Source organism: Dryas octopetala, chromosome 5 (genome assembly GCF_963921425.1).
Source record: "Dryas octopetala chromosome 5, drDryOcto1.1, whole genome shotgun sequence".
NCBI classification, from domain to species: Eukaryota; Viridiplantae; Streptophyta; class Magnoliopsida; order Rosales; family Rosaceae; genus Dryas; species Dryas octopetala.
In genome coordinates this window covers 17,889,535-17,910,070 of record NC_141370.1, presented here as the reverse complement: position 1 = coordinate 17,910,070, position 20,536 = coordinate 17,889,535, and the positions used below count along the sequence as shown (strand labels likewise).

General features: G+C 37.5%; 6 protein-coding genes and 1 pseudogene across 8 annotated transcripts; 3 read left to right on the top strand and 4 right to left on the bottom strand.

The window, feature by feature from the left end:
- Window positions 1–2,024: 2,024 nt before the first annotated feature.
- LOC147285187 (ACC oxidase 1) lies at window positions 2,025–3,328 on the top strand. The gene is made up of 3 exons (XM_086243121.1): window positions 2,025–2,141; window positions 2,243–2,463; window positions 2,564–3,328. Exons 1-3 carry the CDS (start codon window positions 2,040–2,042, stop codon window positions 3,147–3,149), a joined length of 909 nt encoding a protein of 302 aa, XP_086099247.1. The 5' UTR covers window positions 2,025–2,039; the 3' UTR covers window positions 3,150–3,328.
- A 574-nt stretch (window positions 3,329–3,902) lies between these two features.
- Window positions 3,903–5,527, bottom strand: LOC147285186 (fanconi anemia group E protein FANCE protein). The gene is made up of 2 exons (XM_086245280.1): window positions 5,300–5,527; window positions 3,903–5,222 (listed from the first exon to the last, which is right to left on the bottom strand). The coding sequence occupies exons 1-2, from the start codon at window positions 5,515–5,517 to the stop codon at window positions 3,950–3,952; spliced, it is 1,491 nt and encodes a 496-aa protein (XP_086101406.1). The 5' UTR covers window positions 5,518–5,527; the 3' UTR covers window positions 3,903–3,949.
- An 874-nt stretch (window positions 5,528–6,401) lies between these two features.
- Window positions 6,402–8,873, top strand: TET2 (tetraspanin2). Of its 2 annotated transcripts, none has more exons than XM_086244407.1 (2): window positions 6,402–7,247; window positions 8,272–8,873. In XM_086244407.1, the coding sequence occupies exons 1-2, from the start codon at window positions 6,746–6,748 to the stop codon at window positions 8,577–8,579; spliced, it is 810 nt and encodes a 269-aa protein (XP_086100533.1). In that variant the 5' UTR covers window positions 6,402–6,745; the 3' UTR covers window positions 8,580–8,873. The 2 variants fall into 2 exon arrangements, with proteins under 2 accessions (XP_086100533.1, XP_086100532.1); XM_086244406.1 differs by having other exon boundaries at window positions 6,405–7,243; window positions 8,268–8,873.
- A 178-nt stretch (window positions 8,874–9,051) lies between these two features.
- On the bottom strand, window positions 9,052–12,228 carry LOC147285184 (S-adenosyl-L-methionine-dependent methyltransferases superfamily protein). The gene is made up of 8 exons (XM_086244405.1): window positions 11,860–12,228; window positions 11,451–11,518; window positions 11,186–11,333; window positions 11,016–11,096; window positions 10,421–10,507; window positions 10,171–10,256; window positions 9,623–9,743; window positions 9,052–9,462 (listed from the first exon to the last, which is right to left on the bottom strand). Exons 1-8 carry the CDS (start codon window positions 12,142–12,144, stop codon window positions 9,385–9,387), a joined length of 954 nt encoding a protein of 317 aa, XP_086100531.1. The 5' UTR covers window positions 12,145–12,228; the 3' UTR covers window positions 9,052–9,384.
- A 2,230-nt stretch (window positions 12,229–14,458) lies between these two features.
- Window positions 14,459–15,843, top strand: LOC147285183 (cytidine deaminase 1-like). Its single transcript, XM_086244628.1, has one exon. It carries the CDS (start codon window positions 14,608–14,610, stop codon window positions 15,562–15,564), a length of 957 nt encoding a protein of 318 aa, XP_086100754.1. The 5' UTR covers window positions 14,459–14,607; the 3' UTR covers window positions 15,565–15,843.
- Window positions 15,844–17,021: 1,178 nt separating this feature from the next.
- LOC147285182 (PRA1 family protein F3 pseudogene) lies at window positions 17,022–18,271 on the bottom strand (annotated as a pseudogene). Its single transcript, XR_015122391.1, has 2 exons — window positions 17,399–18,271; window positions 17,022–17,280 (listed from the first exon to the last, which is right to left on the bottom strand). The product of XR_015122391.1 is annotated as a PRA1 family protein F3 pseudogene (transcript).
- A 211-nt stretch (window positions 18,272–18,482) lies between these two features.
- On the bottom strand, window positions 18,483–20,100 carry LOC147285181 (uncharacterized protein At4g29660-like). Its single transcript, XM_086244907.1, has 2 exons — window positions 19,733–20,100; window positions 18,483–18,722 (listed from the first exon to the last, which is right to left on the bottom strand). Exons 1-2 carry the CDS (start codon window positions 19,913–19,915, stop codon window positions 18,603–18,605), a joined length of 303 nt encoding a protein of 100 aa, XP_086101033.1. The 5' UTR covers window positions 19,916–20,100; the 3' UTR covers window positions 18,483–18,602.
- Between the last annotated feature and the right edge of the window lie 436 nt (window positions 20,101–20,536).

The window sequence follows — 20,536 nt, the reverse complement described above, 5'->3', positions numbered from 1 at the left end:
ACTTCACATTTAGTTGTGACTGTACGACACTCACAATTTCAAATTTAGTTGTGACTAAACGACAGTCACATATAAGTTGTGAGACAGTCACAGTTAAGTTGTGACTTAATTGAATTTTTTTAGAAAAATTATACTACAATATAGTATAAATAGAGGTAAAAACAATACTTTTACTCAAAATAATATATAGTATAGTGGTGTGAGTTGTTTTTTTCAATTTACCAAAACAGTCACAATTAAGTTGTGACTGGATTGATTTTTTTATTTTTTATAATATAATATAGTATAAATTAATGTAATATTTGTGATGTAATATTATTTTTACTTTTTTATTGTAGTGGCATGTGATGTAATATTTGTAAATTCTAATACTTTTTACTTTATTAATTTGTTTAACTTTTCAACTAGTATCTAATCTAAAATGCTATTTAATTTTGATACCTAAACTAAAAAGTTACTAAAATTTAGTAGTTAAAATCAATGGACCTTTTAAGTAAATCCCCTGCTTGCTTACAGAGTTTTACATTGTCTAATCTCTTGCCCAGATTCCTTCAATCAAACTAGACCAAATTACTTGTATCTGCTTCGGTTCCAGTACCTTCAAGTCTGGACTGTGCTCTTTGATGCATTCTTGGGAATGATTTTTGAAATATTTATTAAGGCACAATTCAGAAGATTAACTTTAAAATGTCGGACTTATCTCTGGATACCACAGAGAATATGAACATAAATATCAATGATAAGTAACTATTTTATCTTACCCCAAATCATTCCATACTCAGTTCTAAATTACAAAGTGTAATGAAAGCAAGAAGAAACGATAAATAAATCCCCAAAATGATCAATTGCAACAATGCTCAACAATCTGCTGTGCCTTCATGCATCACAATTAACTTCCAGACAAGCCAAGGATTGGAATTCAACCCATGCAGAACATCCAAACAATTTGCCACTTCACTATATATCCAAATGAAAAAAAGCCCAAACTGATAAGCTATTTTTCTTATCCCTCTACTCACATAATTCAAGTAAAATATATGCACGGACATCATAAACTCCATACCAGAACACATTACATGCTGCATAATCACAAAGGTTGACTAACTACACTGTTTCTTGATACATTGAACAATGGCTGGTTGCAGGCTGATGAAAAATTGAAAGTATCTAATTATCTAGATGTTGACATATTCCCCAGTTTTTATTACCCACTGGAAAGTTTCACATATTCCCCAGTTTTTATTGGCCTGTTTGAATGGCAATTCATTCAGTGCCACACAGCCCCTAGTTTAGTTTAAACTGGCGAAGTACAATGCACAAAACAACTGATCAATGTCCAACAGAAATATGCATATAATAAAGCCAACTTGACAGACACATATATGGACTAGACACAAGGGGACAGAAAGAGAGATGCACATGATGGATAACTTAAACAGGGAAAGTGTTTCTTGCAAAAATGAAAGAAACAAAGCTTGGTTTACGAGGGAGATCTTGATTGACTTGTTGATGAGAATATATATTAAAATGGGGTGGATCCGTGACATTCTATTTTTGACACAAATTTTTAAAAGGGTCCACTCCATATAGGATTTCAACAATCTAAACCATTTATTTTTTAGGTCTCCGTTAAATGATCATGCTTGCAAAAATAAATTAGAAAAATCACTTACCTACAAAGATTAAATGATCAACAAAATAAACACTTGAAATATTGACCATTTAGTCTTATATGGTAAATGATTTTCGATTTACCTAATTTTTTTACAAGAATGATCCCTTAATGGAGACCTAAAAAATAAACAGTTCGGATTGTTGAAATCCTATATGGAGTGGGCCCTTTATGAACTTGGACTTATTATTTTGCTCCTTTAGAGGCACCCAAGCAATTATCCTTTCAACGAGGTTTATCTGTAACTACCACATCTTCTAATCTAACTACCCTCTATATAATATTGGTAAATACAATATTTTCTGGGCCTATAAATACTCCTATGTATTACCTATCTTCTACATCAGGATTAGAGAAAATAAATGAGATGGAAGTCCCTGTGATAGACTTTAATGAGCTCAATGGGGAAGAAAGGAGCAAAACGATGGCTCATCTGCACCAAGCTTGTGAGGAAGGGGGCTTCTTTCAAGTACAGGATCCCTTTTTTTTGTTTTTCCTTTTTCTTTTTCCAAATCTAAATGGATATCTATTTCACATCATTTTGACAAATATATTGCATAATGTTTGCAGGTTGAGAACCATGGAGTTGATAAAATACTGATGGAGAAAGTGAAGCAATTGATAAATGCACACTATGAGGAAAATTTGAGAGAGAGCTTTTATAAGTCAGAGATAGCCAAAAGCTTAAAGCAAGAATATACCTCTGACAGAGACTGGGAAATCACCTTTTTCGTTTGGCATCGCCCCACATCTAATATTGAAGAAATTCCAAACCTCTCAGAGGATCTTCGGTGAGTCAATTGGGAGAATCATAACTTATGAGCTATAAACTGACACTTCAAATCATATGTATATATGTATTGTGTACTGACTTGTATGCATGAAATGCAGCATAGCAATGAATGAGTACATTGCTCAGCTGATTAAGCTGGCAGAGACACTTTCTGAGCTCATGTGCGAGAATCTTGGTTTAGCAAAGGGTTATATGAAGGATGCATTCTCCGGTAGCAAGGGTCCTTCTGTGGGGACAAAAGTGGCAAAATACCCTCAGTGTCCACAGCCAGAACTTGTGAGAGGACTTCGAGAGCACACTGATGCCGGTGGGATCATACTCTTGCTTCAAGATGACCAAGTTCCAGGTCTCGAATTCTTCAGAGATGGAAAATGGGTTGCAATTCCACCATCCAAGAACAACACCATCTTTGTGAACACAGGTGACCAAGTGGAAGTGTTGAGTAATGGGAGGTACAAAAGTGGTTTGCACCGTGTCCTGGCAGACAAGAATGGAAGTCGACTCTCCATTGCTACCTTCTATAATCCTGCTGGCGATGCTATTATCTCTCCAGCTCCCAAACTCTTATACCCCAATCACTTCCGTTTTCAAGATTACCTCAAGCTTTATGCCACCACAAAGTTCTCTGACAAGGGCCCGAGATTTGAATTCATGAAACAAATTGCCAATGGGCATGATGGGTGATTGGGTTCCTTTCCTAAAAGTGCCCATCATATAAATTTTGTGTTTCTCACTCATGAGTTTTTCTTCTTCTTTTTTTATCTTTTAATGTTATTATGTCATCTACATAAAAGATCATTCAAAGAAGAAAAACAAGATAGACATGCCAACAAGAGAATATGCACTGTTTATTTCTTCCTCTTCTTCTTCCTTGTTTTGTTTGTGATTGGGAGTTCTTAATAGCTAAAACTGGTATCTCTTATGCTTTCAAGAGGAGGCAATATATATTTTCATCATCTCTCTTTTGTTATTATGATTATAGAATTGTTGAGCAATATTACTCACAGTAGGTGGGCTACACAATTGAACCATTCCCCCCAAAATGATTTATACCTTTTCCGCAGAAGAAATATCTCCTATATCTTTCATATTAGTTCTTTGTATTTCATGTTTTATTAGCAAAATATCAAAGATTAGTATAATAGAAAAGAAATGAATGACGAAACAGGTTAAACACAGCCACACAGTAGCATAATTGCTTTCTAGACATTGCTTGAATACCGAATGGTTTAAAACATAATTGTAGTTTAATATAAACAGAAAAAACCAGTAGCTTAGATAACTCTAGTGAATAAAGAGTGAAGACCAATAGTTTAAATTGGTTTGCTCTAAGACTAAAATGTTAGTAGAACTACCCCACGAATTAGCTAATTATATAAAAAGCATCTTTTCAAATAAGATCTAAAGGGTGTCCCAAATGTTCATTCTCAGAGATCGACAGACTCACAGCACAAAAACTCATTCAAAGAGTTACAACACAAAAGCTACAAGCCAGCCAATTTACATAATATAGATTTGGTCAAGAAGGTTTTGTTTTGCTCAACTACTTTAGTCAATATAAGCTTGTGCGGCTTCAAGAATGGAGAACATTTTGTGACTAAACATAACAAAAAGTTCCCAAATTTCAGAGAGTTGGAAAAATTTTTAGCCAATTGCTGAACCTGGTAAACAATATGGTTAACTGAATTTTGTGTTAAATGAACATTATGATTCAAAATGCTTCGGAGCAGGTTAAACAAGGATTCTGTCCATACCAGTTTATCAGTTATCAGATATTGGTGGCAAGGAAGACAGATGACTCTCCTCTCATCATTTTCTCCACACAGCAGCTTCTGACAGAAAGAAGAAACATGAGCCGGGTGCAAGCATTCCTTGATGATCCGCACGATCACATCATATATGGGGTTGTTGATGCCATCCTGTCGAAGAATCAGTGGAAACAAGAGTGCATACTCACTGGCCCTTTGATGAAGCTTGCAGTACTCTACTGTTGCAGTCACTAGCACACGAGAAGCTGGTTCCTCAAGAATTAATAACTTCGGAAGGATGATGGAGCACAGAACCTGGCTTGGCCAAGCAAGCTCTTCTTCACTTCCACTTGTAAGATGAGAAAGTAGAACTGAAGCAGTCTCATCATCAGCTAGCCAAGGTTCAATCAGACTCAAAACTGTGAAAGAATCTCCTCCTTTGTCTAAGCAAAGTTGGCGAATTTCATTCCCTAATTCTACAGTTTTACAAGTTGATTCAAAATTCACAAACTGAGCTTTCAAACTAACTGCCTTTTTTTGAATTTCGGGTTCAAGATGAACACATTTTGGATAATCAATATTAATTTCCTCCACCACATCAGTCATATCCTCATCTTCATCCTCTCCAACTTGACTGAACGAACCACTGTTGTTTTCACTATTAACATACAATGTCCTTGAATCCAATTCCTCGGGCGATATAGGAAGCCATGGCAGAGCCAAATCACTAGCAGTTGCAGCATCCTTAAGCCAACGTGGCACAGCCTCAAACTCATCCTCCCCAGAATCCAAACTCAAGCAAGAAATCCACTCGAAATTCGAGTCAGACACTACGTCGAGCAGATTACGTGCAGCCCTCTGTACCCAAAAATCAAGCTCCTGGTCACCACTCAAAACGTTTCGGGCCAACTTAGCTAAGTCCCTGCCGCAAAACCTTTGACGGTCGAAAGCGAGAAACGACAGAATCCGCGATTGAACCATGTTCGGTAGAGTCTGTATGAACATCACCCTGTTCATCAAAATTCACTATCAGTAGCCAAAACCAATCAAAACCCATTAGCGATTCGAGTTTGAATTTTGACCTACCTATTTGTGCTCGGAGGCCGAGACGAAGATGAAGAAGAAGAATCGTCAACGACAACTGTGTCCAAGGGTTTCATTAGCAACGAGAGGAAAGAGCCTGTAGTAATTGGGGACGTAGTTGATGATGAGGCACTGAAAGATTGCTTCAACCACATAGACGCTTCGGATTCCGGTGCCGGAGAGTTCAAGAAGATGTCGAAGAGTGGGACCCATTGCTCCATTTTCGCTCTCTCTGCAACACTGTAACTCTGTTTGGCTCGGGGTTTGAAAAGTTTAATAAGACGCGGGAAAGTTAAATGTTCGTTTTAACTAACAAAGGATTGGATTTAGATTGTACTTGTTGCCAAACAGGGTCAGAACGCCGCCTTGGGACTTGTTAATTGGGGAGTGATATTGCCAAGGACCAATCAAATATAGGCCACGTGGTGGCTTACGCCGGAGTCACGTGGGCCAGCAAGTTGTCTTAAGCGGCGGCCGCGCCGGAAATTCAGTTGCGAGTCACGTTGCGTTGATAGTTTTAAGTTTTTAACGCTATATGGCGGGTGAGTGCGGTTGGAGCGTGTGTCTAATCGCGTCAGTTGCGCTTGCGCTTGGGCTTAGAGCTTGGTATAATCGCTTTTGACAAATGCGGTTTCACTTTCTGTAATTTCAACGGATCAAGCCTTTTGTAGTTTATTTTTTGTTTTTTAATCATTTTTCTTTTCATCAGAAAGCTTTTTGTTGCTTCAATGTGTCTAATCATTTAATCAAAATTAATCATAAAGATCAATTGGCGTGAGTTTTAAGTTCTTTTCATTAATAATGATGTAAATTGATCATCACTACAAAATTATTGAACGATGAACATGATTTGAATGTGACAAATTACTTACTTCTAAATATTAGAGATAAATTGATGAAGTAGAGCATTATTAATAAAAATTAAAAACACCGCACACATAGAATACATATGTAATATAATGTGATAAAGTTCTAGTAAGTAAAACAATATTACTAAATTAATAATTAATTGATTCTTACACTCTTACACTAAAAAAAAATGAATAAGATATTTAAGAAATGCAAATAGCACTCCACTCCCCTTACAATAACTAAAGCAGCCTCATGCAAATTGCTAGCCAAAAGACTCAAGTAAAATTGTTGTACCATTTTGTTTGTTGTTATGTTGCTAATGGATAATGATTTTAAACACTTAACCAATGCACACAAAAAATAGGTGCACCCTTGACACACTCAAATGCATTAAAAGCAGAAAACCCAATCCAAATCCAAAGCAACACATTCACACCAAAAACAGAGTAAAAAAGCCACAGAAAACAACACAAACCCCCTTCCCCACCTACCCATATACAAGCCTCTCAGTCTGTGTCTCAGCACCACAAGCACAAACCCATTACCCAACACGGCAACACCACTCTGTCTAACTTGTCTCTCCAAATTGAGTCCACCATGGGAGTGAGCAACAAGATCACTGCAACTCTAAACTTGATGGCCCTCCTCTGCTCCATCTTCATTATGGCCTCGGGCATATGGCTGGCCTCCAATACCGACAACGAGTGCATCCACGCCTTCCGGTGGCCGGTCTTCGTCCTCGGCGTCCTGATGCTGCTCGTCTCCCTCGCCGGCTTCGTCGGCGCTTATTTCAACAAACAGGGTCTTCTCGCTCTCTACCTCTTCTGCATGGCCGCCCTCATAATCCTTCTTCTTGCGGTGCTCATCTTCGCTTTCACCGTCACCAGACCTGACGGAAGCTACGCCGTCCCCGGTAGGGCCTACAGCGAGTACCAGCTTGATGGGTTTTCCAAGTGGCTTCGAGACTATGTCACTGATTCTGAGACTTGGGGGAAGATAAGAGCGTGTTTGGCTGATTCTGATACTTGTCCTAAGCTTAACCAGAATTACATCACTGCTGACCAGTTCTTCATGGCTCACATCTCTCCTCTTCAGGCAAGTTTATCTCTTATTCTCTGTTTGTTTGCTTGGAATGGTAAAAATTGTTTTTTTTTTTTTTTTAAAGATGGTTTTGACTGTGATTATTGATTTAATTACTGTTTTGATGGAAAAGAAAGCAACCTTTTTAACCCATTTCAAAAAAGAAGCTGATGGGGGGGGTGCTTATAATTAGCAAGAAAGAATGACATTATCTGATGCATACATTGACTGTTAACTTGGTGCATCCAAACTGGTCTTTAGTTCCTCAATCCCCTACTTTCCCAAATGCCTCATTGTGATTGTTATCTTATGGAAATTACAAGGTGAAACTGAAGTTAAAGTGGTGAGTGAAGTTACTAGAATATGACAGAATTAACTAGATCACTAGATGTTTGGGGGAGAAATTTCCTGAAATTTATATACAGTAGAATAGGACTAGCCACTAGGAGTGGGACCCACCAATTGGGTTTTTATTATACAAGCCCACACTATATGCCCCCCCATCAACCACTCAATGTGGTCCATGAATGAGCTGGGGACCTGGGGTAGCCTAATTCAGCATGAGTTGAAAATGCATTAGGTGAAAAAAAAAAAAAAAAAAAACACAAAACACAAAACCTCATGATGTGTGGGGGCATCTCAAATGCTCTATTTGATGCCAATTGGTTCTGAATTATTATAAGAAATCATGGATGTTAGACCAAAAGAAAGTAACCCAAATAGCGTAATTGATGCCACAGTTTCTATATATTCAAGAAGATTATAAAGAACATAACATGTTATGCTTGCCAGCATTAGACTCATATAGTGACAAAATTTGGTGGGTGGTTTTTTCACCTTACCCCTTTTTTTCTTTTTGTTCCTTATTATCATTATTATTATTATTATAAAAGAATAGTGTTATTGGCACTTCAAAAAAGTCATCATGCACTCCAATTTTAAAAAAACATAAAAGAAAATTTGTACATGTTGGATTGCAAGATGACCTTTTTGGAATGCCAATAACACTATCCTTATAAAATTGTTCTTGTTTTTACAGTCAGGATGCTGTAAACCTCCAACACTGTGTGGATACAATTATGTGAATCCAACACTGTGGATAAACCCAGTGAACCAAGCAGCAGACCCGGACTGCTTACTGTGGAACAATGACCAAAACCTGCTGTGCTACAATTGCAATTCCTGTAGGGCTGGTCTGTTAGGGAACCTGAGGAAAGAATGGAGAAGGGCTAATGTGATCCTCATAGTGGCAGTGGTGGTCCTCATATGGGTCTATCTTATTGCCTGCAGTGCCTTCAAGAATGCCCAAACAGAGGAACTCTTCCGCAAATACAAACAGGGTTGGGTCTGAGTTAGCCCATTTGCCAAACACACCCCATTTCTCACATCACTGGTTTTTGCTTTTGTTCCTTCTTATCCTTTTGATCAATGTGTCCTTGTTACTAGTGTTGTTGTAGTGTACATATTTGATATTCCCCCTGTTGTTCTTTTTCCTCTGAAAGTGAAATTCTGAGAATAGAATCCCATTGATCAGCTTTTCTTTAGTAATAGCATTAGATGCTTCTGTTCGGCTTAGTGGTCCTTCTGGCTTCTTGGACAGATCTGCTTCTTTTAATAATGGCAACACTGCAGTTATCCTCACGCACACTCATATGCACACTCTTTTTAATGCATATGACAACTTAAAAATGCACCCACTTTACCGACTATGGAGACCAACATTACAACCCCAAGATCACCCACAATTATTTCTTTAATATGATAATAAAACAAGGATCAATGTGGTCAATATTATAGTTGAAATATGTTGCCCCATTAGAGAATTTCGAAAACTCTGCAATTCCCCTTTTCAGATATTACCAATTAGAAGGTGTACCCAATACAATCAAATTTTGGAGAATGTAAAATCCAAAGCCTTGCATAACACTAATACAACATCTCGGCTTTTTCACTCATAGCCAATTCTAACATAAAGACATGAAATGGTATCAGCACATATATCCAAAAATGGAACCACCTCGGTTGGCTTACAATCTTACATGCACATTGGAGTGAGAATTGTACAGAGTAATTGGCCAAGTTCACTGACTATGAACTTTTTTGCTTCATTCACTGATTAGAAGAAAAATAAATTTCTCACATCCTGTATCAATATTCTATACTGCAGATAACTTTCTAGAGTATACAATGTACATGGGATCTGAGCGTCCAGGGTTGGGAGATATATCCACTGCCTGCACACAGTGGCACATTAGTTTATAAAATGAATGGATCACTGCTGAGCTTGGGGGTTTGTAATATTACACACACACATTTTACTTGGGGGTTACTGTTAGCCTATTTGGCACTGAGTGAGGCAACTTCAAATGGAGAAAGAAGGCATTATTTAATTACCTGAGGAGGCTCAAATCCTCCAGCATAGTGGAAATATGACCCCACAATCAAACCATGATCAGCATCACCAGTTGATGTCCATATTGAGATTGCTTTAGTCCAAAAACAACGGTTGGAAAAGCTGTTTTCAGACATTTGCATTAAGTTAGAAATGGTTCAGAAGAGGGACCTGAGAGATTAAGAAAAACAAGAGAGACCATCTAAAGCTCTCTCTCTCTCTCTCTCTCTCTCTCTCTCTCTCTCTCTCTCTCTCTCTCTCTCTCTCTCTCTCTCTCTCTCTCTCTCTCTCTCTCTCTCTCTCTATCTCCCCCCCCCCCCTTGTTTTCTGTGCAAAATGAGGTATGAAATGTATCCATACATTATTGTGATCGTAAATCACTAAGTGATTGCAATTTAGATGTCAAAGATGTCATGAAAATCCTTATGAGATCCTAAGGAATGACCCTAAAGGGATGACTTCATGGAAATTATCGTATGCTTTAGATTTCAAATTTGCAGCTAAACCTGAGAAAGACACCATATTTAATTGAAAGTAGGCAATTAGTCACCTCATTATTGCAAGTCCACCAGGCTTAAGAATCCGGCACATTTCCTTGAAAACATCGATAGGCTTTGTTATATAATCAACACTAACCTGCAATATGAAAGTTATTTAGATCTGAGAGGAGTATAAAATATTATACTGTTCGAAATAAAGTGATTAGGAACTGGAAAAGAATGATTGCCTCGAAGGAATTATCATCAGAATTCTACCAGAAGATGATAAAATAACTAAGAGATGGAAAAAGATGCACTTACCACATTAGTAATCACATCAAAGGAATTATCTTCAAAGGGAAGTTTAGGGTTCACATTCAAGTCTTGCACAACATACTCTGTCAAAACCTACAAAGTGAAATCAATGGGGATATTTTCATATCATCAATACAATGATATTATATAAGTATGCTATGGTTAGTCAATAATTATACCATGGCTAATGAAGAGAAGACGAACAAGCTTCACCATATTTATGCAATTTCAAAGTGATCTCTGGGCTCTGGCAGTTATTAATTACACTAATATGAATCTTTTGTTTAAGAAATAGCATATCTGTGAGCTTTTGGTGATAATGACCGATTATAAAACATATCAGAAAAGGGGCTAATTAGAATCTCTTCTCAAAACTGAACAGGTTAATAGTTATAGAGAATTTGCTCTATGGGACTTAGTTTCAGTTTAAACCCATTGAACAACAGCGACAATCATGTAAGATGATTCCCAATTAAGGGCCAGATGGAATTTGAAATTGCAAGAAAAACAGCTTGAGTGTCAACATGTTTAGATTCTGAAATGAGCAAGTAATCATGGGTGCATCATCAGCATATGTCTACATTAATAACCAAAAAAGTACCGGATTCTGCTTGAGTTCTTCTTCATTCATGCCCATTCCAACAATTCTGTCTTGCTTGTATCCTGGTGGAAAGTGACTGACCTAGATATAATATCAAAGACGGTGATTACTTAAAAACACAATCGGCAGCATTATGAAACAAGGCTCGCACTAAAACTTAAAAGTCTCACCCAACTGCTACACATGTCCAGCATGCTCACTCCTGGAGTGTTGCTAGGAGGAAACACCTTAGAATAGTACTTGGTCAGTGCCGCAATGGCCGGATCATCAATATGTGTCACAAAGCGTGGAGCCTCATAAAACAATGAGTCTGATGACCTGATGAAATCAAATTTCTAGTGTTCAGAACTTATTAAACTTAAACCTAATGTTAAGCTAAACTTTCAGCAAAGGAACACTAAAATGTGAAAACTTAACACAATTTAGAGGTCTTACTCGTCAAAACGCTGAAAATCCTCCTTCTTGTAAGGAAACTGCTCAGGCCATTCCACATTCTTCAATATCTTTAATTGGACACAAAACATAAGGAGATTGGGCATGCCAAAAAGAGTTAGTCACAAAAACTCACAAAGTAAGCAATGGGTTAAAACTAAGAATTCATAAAATAGATACAGAAGTGACCCAGCAACAATCAAATGGCTTTGTTTGCATAACAGAATTCAGGTTACTAGCTAGACATAATTGCTCAATTATACATAAACCCTGAATCCCAGATAAAAAATTGTGAATTTTCCTTTGAAACTTATAACTTTGGAATCAAATCAGCACCTATCCATCATCAAAATCCAAAATTGGAGAAAACCCAGAAACCAAATCAACAAAAAAAAAAAGATCGAAACACTACCTCTTCAAAAGAGGGACCACTCTTGAGCCTTGCAGAGGCAGTGAAAGATTTGCCGCCAACTGCACCAGACATGTTCATCAACTGAGCCCAAAATGAGACCCCCAGGCCCAACACCAAACGGCGAGGAGCTCTACCTCCACTTTTCCACTTGTTTAGAACTTTTGCTAGACTAGGAACAGACCCAACAGCACTAGTAACCGAATAAGAAGAAGAACAATGATATACACTAACACCCGCCAAAGTTGGTAGCCGATGATGGAGTCCGAGTCCAATACATTTGGGCATTTTTGAGTTTCACTGACACGTAGAGGAGGGAAACCAACTACCGTTCGATAAAAATGAGGATGATGTACACATTCGAGAGAAGTCTTTCTGACTCTCTGTTTTAGATTGTCTGAAATTGGATCACATTATTTGTGGTGAACTTGAAGTTTACGTGGCCATCACATGCTAGTGTTCTCATAGAACACATGTTTTTTTTGGTCAGACATAGAACACATGTTAAATATAAGGAAAATAGATAGTTACATCCGAAAAATGCTTTTGTATAACTGATTTGTACTGTACGGGATACCATATGATGCAAATGTAATGGTGGGTGAATTTATATTCTTAAGGTTAAAAATGTATGTGTGTTTTTCATGTATAATGTATGGGATTCAATTTAATTAATTGGTACTTTTAGAATTGGTTCCCCACACTAAATGGACTAGTGGCAATGGGGCTAACCTGATAATTGGCCTGGTCAATCCAATTCTGAATGACTTGGCATTCTCACGTACAGCCTCTAGTTCCAAGGCTTTGGTAAGAGTTTCAATATTCTTTCCCTGTTGTAGTTTGAGTTTCAAAAGTAACACCTTCCTTTGGCTCCTAATGTTTCAAATACTCTTATATGGACTCAATCAACTACATTTAGTCTTCCTTTATCCCCTTCTTGCTTTGTTTTTAGATTTTCCCATTTTCTAAGTTTCTTGTGTATGACTATATCCTAAGCTAGTGGCTTGCTCTCTAAACTACAACTTCTTGTAAGTTTTTTATAGAAATAACATAACACTCTAGAGTCTTAGACCAACCTCTTAGAGTTTGCTTAAAACTAAAAAAGTTTGTCAAATTTCAAAAGGTGCATGAATGCGTTTCTATCTTTATTGAGGAAATTAAAAAGATAAAAGGTCTATAAACAAGTAGAGGTATGAGCTAAAGACTTAGATCTACCTCAAATTGCAAGAAGACAAAAATGTGTTGTTGTTGTAGATAGGTAGGTAAAAGGGGACACAAGAACAGGAGCATTGAGGACAAGGAAGTTCCAAAATTAGTGTCAAAAGAAATAATACTTCTGACTAGACAGTGTAGAACAGTTTAATACAATTGCTTGCTAGCTTGCAGCAATTACACACAGAAAATTCCAAAAGGGGTGAGTGTGAATTTGTCAAATCTGTTTGGAAAAGCATATAAATTAATCCAAGTAGACATTCATGAATTATGTGTGAGGAGAGAAGTTCTCCCAGTATACATTCATGAATTATGTCAAAGTATAGGTGTAAGCCTACACCAGAAAATACCCACTATTCCATTTGGAAAAGGACATTGTAAGAGCATCATTATAATACAAAATGCAAGACTAATGTGAAGAGTAGCTAGGTTGTGTCCTAATTTTCTTTTTAAATCATCCCATGAAAAATTTATGTCAATTCTTATATATCAAACACAATTTATGCCCACAAAAAAGGACACAATTTTGCATCAAAGGCAGGAAAGAAAACCATGCAATCATACCATCTTATCTTATCTTTTGAATTAAATATCTATAGTCTGAAGCCCAACTACAGTGAGAAAAGTTTAAAATATTACAGAGGAAAGGCTTATGCTACCTTCATCTTTTTTGACCTTTTATGATACCTTCATTTGGTTGCATTAATTTTGCACTTCATCACATGCAGGAAGCTGACTTACTCTCTTGTATTGGATTGTACAGAAAAGAAGAAAAAATAAAGACAAAAAGTCATCGATCCCTTCTAATATTTAAATAACTAGCTGTTCTTAATATAGCTTTGATAGGTCCCACATTCAAATGTACCCTAATTTTCTATTCTGTCAAATAGAATTATTTATACTAAATTTGTACTTTCTTTATACAATAATTTATTTTTTTTAGAATATTCTTTATACAATAATTTAGAGGAGGTGGGAAAAACTGATTGGCTTTGACATTAGGTGTGAATTATTTAACCGGTTACACGTGACTTTTCCTTATAATATACACTGAAACACATACTTTTATATAATGAAATACGTATTTATATTGTAAGATACAAATTATATACAAATATATATGATGATTATAAACACAAATTTTTTTATACTAACACATTCACTAGAGTTACAAGTCTTCCAACATTTATAGCACATTAATAATAACAGTATTAAACCACTTTTTTACAAAATATAACCATATCCAAAGTGAAATTTTATTTATTTTTGCGTGAAATATAGTCATTTAGGTGAATATAGAATCTTTAAATAAGCACTACTTAGCATGTGTCTGAAATACGTAGCAAAATCCACTTGGGAGTTGGGAGGAAGAGAAGATAACCAAACCTCTCTATAAGTCTATATATATATATACTCCCAAGTCTCCCATTCCCTCCCCCCCATCTCTCTCTCCCTCCTCGTTTCTAGGATCTCTCTCTGTGATCCCAAGCCACCAATAATCGCCAACCGGGTCGACCCGAATACCTCCTTTCTCCCAAAATGGACCGACCCAGATTCGTAATCGAAGTCTCCGACGCCGAATCACTGGCCAAGCAATCAGGCCTCACCGTCCTCCAGCTCCTCCCCTCCTTCGTCAAACCGGCCCAGAGCCTCGCCCGCGCGCCCATCTCCAAATTCCACGTCGGGGCCGTCGGGTACGGGCCTTCGGGCCGGATCTTCTTCGGCGTCAACCTCGAGTTCCCGGGTCTCCCACTCAACTACTCCGTCCACGCCGAGCAGTTCCTCGTCACCAACCTCTCAATCCAATCCGAGACCCGCCTCGAATACGTCGCCGTTTCCGCCGCGCCCTGCGGTCATTGCCGCCAATTCCTCCAAGAACTCCGCGGAGCTCCGGATATCAAGATCCTAATAACCTCCGCGGAACCCGAAAACGCCAACGACGGCTTCGGGTTCGACAAATTCGACCCACTTCTCCAGCTCCTCCCGCACCGGTTCGGACCTGAAGACCTTTTGGGTCAAGACGTCCCATTGCTTCTAGAGCAACACAGTAATGGGTTGTCGCTAATTATTGAAACCGCGAGTTTAAGCAACGGTTTCAGCAATGTTGAAGAGCTAAAGTTCGCGGCTTTAGAGGCCGCGAACAAGTCTCATGCGCCGTACAGTGGGTGCCCATCTGGGATTGCGATTATGGACTCGGAGGGGAAGGTGTACAAAGGGTCGTACATGGAGTCCGCGGCATATAATCCGAGCATGGGTCCGGCGCAGGCAGCTCTGGTGGCTTATATTGTTGGTGGGGGTGGTGGGTATGAGAACATTGTGGCGGGTGTTTTGGTGGAAAAGGAAGTTGCTTTGGTTAAACAAGAGCACCCCGCAAGGTTGCTCTTTCAGGTCATTTCACCCAAGGTCGAATTTCGGGTTTTCCATTGCACTTCGAATCCGAATGCTAGTAAAAGTCCAGTTCTTGATGTGGGTAATTTGAATATGGGAATATGGTAATCTGTAATCTTGGTCTGGGAAGAAAAAACAAAAAAAAAAACAAAACCATTTGGTTGGTTTATGGATGAAATGAAGTAAGGATGATTGATCTCTAACTTTGTTTTGAGTTTCTGATATGTTTTAATCAGATTTTATGTGTATCAGATTCATGGGGTCGTTGTTTATAGTTGGACTGTACATGAACAAATAAGCTTTGCCTTGGCTGCATGATGCCATGCAATGGTTCCACTTTGTAACTGTTTCTCAAAGTATATGAATCTTTTTGCCCTTTTCCCTTTTCCCTTTTTGTTTTGCTCTGTTCTGCTCAATTTTGTGATTTGTCAATCAAAGATTGGAACACAAAAAATGAACTTACATAAACGATTATGAGTTGTGTTTATACATACCTCCAATGAATTCTTGGCGTTTTTCAACAATTGCATGCATTGATGGTTTGTTTTCCTTGTCGAATTGTATTTCCCTGTTATAGTTGATCACTCAGATCAGTACTTTGCGTTATGAAATTGGCTCTTTGGACCCTTTTTACTCCTTTACGTTTCTGTCATGGCCATGTTGGATGTGCCATATAGTGGCTGTCAAGTGCCAACCCTTTTCAAAAGCTTTTGTTAGTACAGTCGACCAAAAAATAAAAAGCATAAATTCCTCTACCTTATGGATGGTATTAGATATAGTAGCAGTACTCAATTGAATTAGTCCACTCATAATTGCAAATTGATTGGACTATAGAGTATCTCCTGAGGTGGAGTTCCAATATACCACCTCTCTCTCTAAGACACTTTTTTTATGAGTCCCAAGAAGCTCCATAAAGCAATTATGTCAAGCACTTTCACCTATCTTTAAACGTCTTGATTGATTGGCTATTATGCATTTAGGTGAAAAAAAGAAGAAGGGGGCTAAAGTTGGTTTTATCTGGTGTGTAAGAACACATCAGAGTTCACTAAATTGCTCTGTTTTGAATCGATGTCAGAAGCAGAGGTTTATTCATTACAAGTTGGCAGAGAAGATATGACCAAATCTTGAATCTTGATTGAATGCATAGTTTGGAATCCTATGCTGTATGCCTATGTCTCATTTCAGAATCAAATTTAGTATACCAAAAAATGAAAAGGTGTGGAATCTGAGCACTCCGAGCATCCAATTCTTTTATTGGACCCTACAGGGGCTATGTCTCATATTGGAATGTATCATTAGTTCATTACATATAAAAGAGCTTGTGATTTGGATGAAAATTTTGAACATTCTGTCAATCACTGGGAAACAACTGAGAAATTATGAACAAAAATGTATAGCTCAATATATAATCTAACATGTATTCCTAAGATCATTTACACAATAAAACTGGAGCATGGACATGTAACTGAAGACTTCAAGATAATGAAACAGATTCCAAAAGCAACTTGGCAAAACCAATCACTCATTCAACCATGTCCACCATGTTGCCTATGTTCTCCTGCTTGTTCACATACATTCTTCTCCCACCTTTGAACTTTGGAGGGGAAAAAGTGCATTCTTATCTACCCATCACTCCACTTTGTTTCTTTAAACCAATTTACATTGCTGAAGAAAAGTTGAGCTGCTTGAGCATATTTAAAGCACTCTGTTTCCATCAATTCTTCTTTCTGGGTTTCTTTGTGTTCCAAATGTCCAATTATATCTGAATTTATAGATTTGAGTCTTTGAGGCTCCATTGCATCCGTCCTTTGTGTGACAATTTTTCTGGAATAAATACAATTTTAACAAACCTGTGATCAGACCAAAAGGCGCATGGCATTAATTAAACCCAGAAATTACCAACAATTACAAGAAGTGATGGAAAGGAAAAAGAAGCCCTTACGTTTTGTGATTTTCAAGTAATTGTAGGTGATAACAAAGACATCACCAAGATGACAAATCCACTACTGGGGCAAAGAATAAGAAGAAGAGGCAGCATTTTTCAGAGGCACTTTCACAAAATTTCCACCACCTGATCCAATCCCTTCTTCATCATCCACAATAAAGACATCCTCAGGCTCCTTTAAAGCTCCATGAACCAATACAACCCCAAGGCCAATAGAGAGTGCCACCATAATTTGATACCCTGCATTGGTAAGATAAAGTGCGAGGGTTGTGACCAACAACAAGGCTATCATCACCCCTCGATCATCAATACAATAGCTTGGAACCTCCAAGGGCTCATCATGTACAAAATATAAAAACAACCATGCAACCATCACAATGATGAAGACAACCAATGAGATGGGGTGCCATAGCAGGCTTATGAAGAGAATGAGCAATATGATTGTGGCATAGTTCATGCGATAGAACGCGACGTTTGTCTTGATTCTTTGGATTGATTGGCTTAAGGTTTCCGGAAGTGTGAGAACATGGAGCTGAAACATCTCCAGCCATGGTCTTCGTTTGCCAAGGCCAGACTGGATCCGTTCTTTTGCGAGTGTAATGAATGGTAGTTTTGAGGGTGGTGGCGTTTCTGTCGGAATAGTTCCATATGTTGTCATCGCCCGGTGGTGGAGACAGAGAGGAAGAAGAAATACTATGGAGGCCTGTGGCAGAGACAGAGTGCAGAATGTGTAGTTTGGATTTCTAATTTTGGAGAGAAATTAGACCACTTATCACATATCAACAACGTGTTGGGTTAATGTTTCATGACTATCATCAGTTATTTTTTGACTTACTTTCAAAAGTTATAGGAGATGATGTTGTTATTGCATGTCTTAAAATAGATCATATTTGTTTTAACGACTAAAACAAGTAGTTTTATATGTAACATTGGGAGTAGAAGATATGGTTTTGCTGAAATTAAAGAACAAAAGAAAATACATAGGGAGGTTCTAACTTTGGATATACTGATATACACCCCTCACATAGAAGTTTTACTTAATTAACAAAAGAAAAGCATGAATGCTGAAGAAGCCTAGAACTGAAAATAACAGTCTTCTGTAAATATATAAGAAAGTTTTTTCTCCATTTTTTTTACAAGAGGAAACCCAGAAACATTGCATAGAATAGTAGAAACTCCTAAAATATTTTCTCCAACTCGACTATTGTGGCTGTGGCAGACTGGCTGGGACCTCTCCTCTCTCTACCTTCCAAGGTCCACCATAAAACTGTGGCTTCATGAGAGGCACTTGGTGCCCAGGATGATCTTCCCAGTATTTCTCCTGCACAATACCGAAAAGCACAATTTTTTATTAGGCCTTCAAAAACTAGTATGACAAGATTTATCTCCATTGAACTTTAGATAAATAAGTAGACATGCATATCCAGTTTAACCAGAATATCAAAAAGATGTATAAAACTACCCAGATTAATTCCCTTAAAGGGAAATGAAGAGAGCTTGAATAACAATTAAGATTAAGATTGAAGATCACCATTTATAAGCAAGCAACAAGGTATTTGGAGATCATCAAAATATTTGCCAGGAATTAATGCAGAGTTTGCCGAAGACTGTTACAACTGAACAAGGTATTTGGTGGCATACAATAGCCCGACAGAAAGCCGAGACCCCAATTCTTTGCCCTTGTCAATCACTCAATAGATTCAAAAGGAAAAGAAAAAAAATGAACGAAAATCAAATGATGAGCTTATGACAACCCCAAGAAATCTTCTCTTCAGGGCAGAACTGAAAAATAGGCATCTTCCCAACCCAGTTCCCCCATTCTCTTTGATTAATTTCAGAGATCAGACAATATTAGTTTCTCTTCAGAATGCAGCTGTGTGACTAAAAAGGCGGATGGCAACAACAACAGATTATCTACAGTTAAGTGAATTAGACCCATTGACCCAATCAATAAAGTGTTGTATGCAACTAAGCATCAATGCTACTCCTTTCAGCTCCAAACCTGTTCGCAGGTCTGACGCTTCTCTCAGCTATACATATGATATGAACTCATGCAATATATATATACCTTCAAGCTGGAGAAACAATGCCATAACTCATAAGCATTGATCAAATGACCTCTCCTAAACCATATACTGTTCAAACAAACTCTACAAGTTCACAGCATATTTTAGTCAGATAAAAAGAACCCATATGAAAATGTTTTTCTAGGTCCACCAAATTAACACAGAAATTAGTAAATGTTAACCCAGAAAATTAATAATGATAGTAATCATAACCACAAAATTTAAAAAAAGAAAAAGAAAACAAAAGACCCAGCAAAGTTATTACCTTGTATAGCTGCTCAGTGATAGCAGCACCAATGACCCCAGAGTAGAAAGCAGCAATATAAATAGTGACCAAGGGTGTAAACGATTTGGGCCTGGTGTAAGGCTCAACCATGTTCCAAAGAATCTTTCTTTCCCACTTTGTGTGCACATAGTCTGCGTATTTCCTCCATAGATAGCTCGCCATTTCCACCAGAATTTCTTGCTCAGCTAAAAATGGGTATGTCTGCAGTTTTTCTGTAAGACAAGATGTAATCTAGGGTTGTTGCTTTATTGGATTTTCATTTCTCTTCTAAAGTTTCTCGACAGCCAAACGGGGCTATTTGAAGCAGGCAGGCAAAACGGTACCGTGGAAGAAGAAAGGGAAGCCCAGTTGGCAATGAGGCATGTCACATGTGAAAAGGAACCAAAAAGAAATCAGACACGTGTTGCATTATATCTTCCTATCAATTAGTTTTGAACGGCATGTCGTTTACATAATTTTTTCTAATGAAAGTTTTCTCTGGATTTTTTTATGTCTATTGATGAGAGAATCAAATTATTCAATGAACAAATCTAAAATTATTCTTTAATTATTTTAAAATAATAGAAAATTACCAAATCTCAATAATTTTTTGGTATAGCATGAAGACCATATAATTTTTTAATTGAACTACCAAATTTAAATATAATTTTTTAGATTAGGTTACAAATATGTTGTCCCTTTTGATTTGAGCCTTTTTCATTTGACATTTTTATCCTTTGGCTCACATATGATGAGTGTTAGTTAAAATTTATAAGGTTTTGACAAAATTACCCTTGAGACTTT

What these genes read in the sequence shown, in the direction of transcription:
- LOC147285181 (XM_086244907.1), bottom strand. Translation starts at nt 19,915, where the DNA reads ATGGCGAGCTATCTATGGAGGAAATACGCAGACTATGTGCACACAAAG. An exon ending in TCACTGAGCAGCTATACAAG is followed by an intron (nt 18,723 to 19,732) that starts GTAATAACTTTG and finishes GGTATTGTGCAG; the next exon opens with GAGAAATACTGGGAAGATCA.
- LOC147285186 (XM_086245280.1), bottom strand. Translation starts at nt 5,517, where the DNA reads ATGGAGCAATGGGTCCCACTCTTCGACATCTTCTTGAACTCTCCGGCA. An exon ending in CGGCCTCCGAGCACAAATAG is followed by an intron (nt 5,223 to 5,299) that starts GTAGGTCAAAAT and finishes TTTGATGAACAG; the next exon opens with GGTGATGTTCATACAGACTC.
- TET2 (XM_086244407.1), top strand. Translation starts at nt 6,746, where the DNA reads ATGGGAGTGAGCAACAAGATCACTGCAACTCTAAACTTGATGGCCCTC. An exon ending in CATCTCTCCTCTTCAGGCAA is followed by an intron (nt 7,248 to 8,271) that starts GTTTATCTCTTA and finishes TTTTACAGTCAG; the next exon opens with GATGCTGTAAACCTCCAACA.
- LOC147285184 (XM_086244405.1), bottom strand. Translation starts at nt 12,144, where the DNA reads ATGCCCAAATGTATTGGACTCGGACTCCATCATCGGCTACCAACTTTG. An exon ending in TTGATGTGATTACTAATGTG is followed by an intron (nt 10,257 to 10,420) that starts GTAAGTGCATCT and finishes TTCATATTGCAG; the next exon opens with GTTAGTGTTGATTATATAAC. An exon ending in GAGGATTTGAGCCTCCTCAG is followed by an intron (nt 9,463 to 9,622) that starts GTAATTAAATAA and finishes CACTGTGTGCAG; the next exon opens with GCAGTGGATATATCTCCCAA.
- LOC147285187 (XM_086243121.1), top strand. Translation starts at nt 2,040, where the DNA reads ATGGAAGTCCCTGTGATAGACTTTAATGAGCTCAATGGGGAAGAAAGG. An exon ending in AGGAAGGGGGCTTCTTTCAA is followed by an intron (nt 2,142 to 2,242) that starts GTACAGGATCCC and finishes TAATGTTTGCAG; the next exon opens with GTTGAGAACCATGGAGTTGA. An exon ending in AACCTCTCAGAGGATCTTCG is followed by an intron (nt 2,464 to 2,563) that starts GTGAGTCAATTG and finishes CATGAAATGCAG; the next exon opens with CATAGCAATGAATGAGTACA.
- LOC147285183 (XM_086244628.1), top strand. Translation starts at nt 14,608, where the DNA reads ATGGACCGACCCAGATTCGTAATCGAAGTCTCCGACGCCGAATCACTG.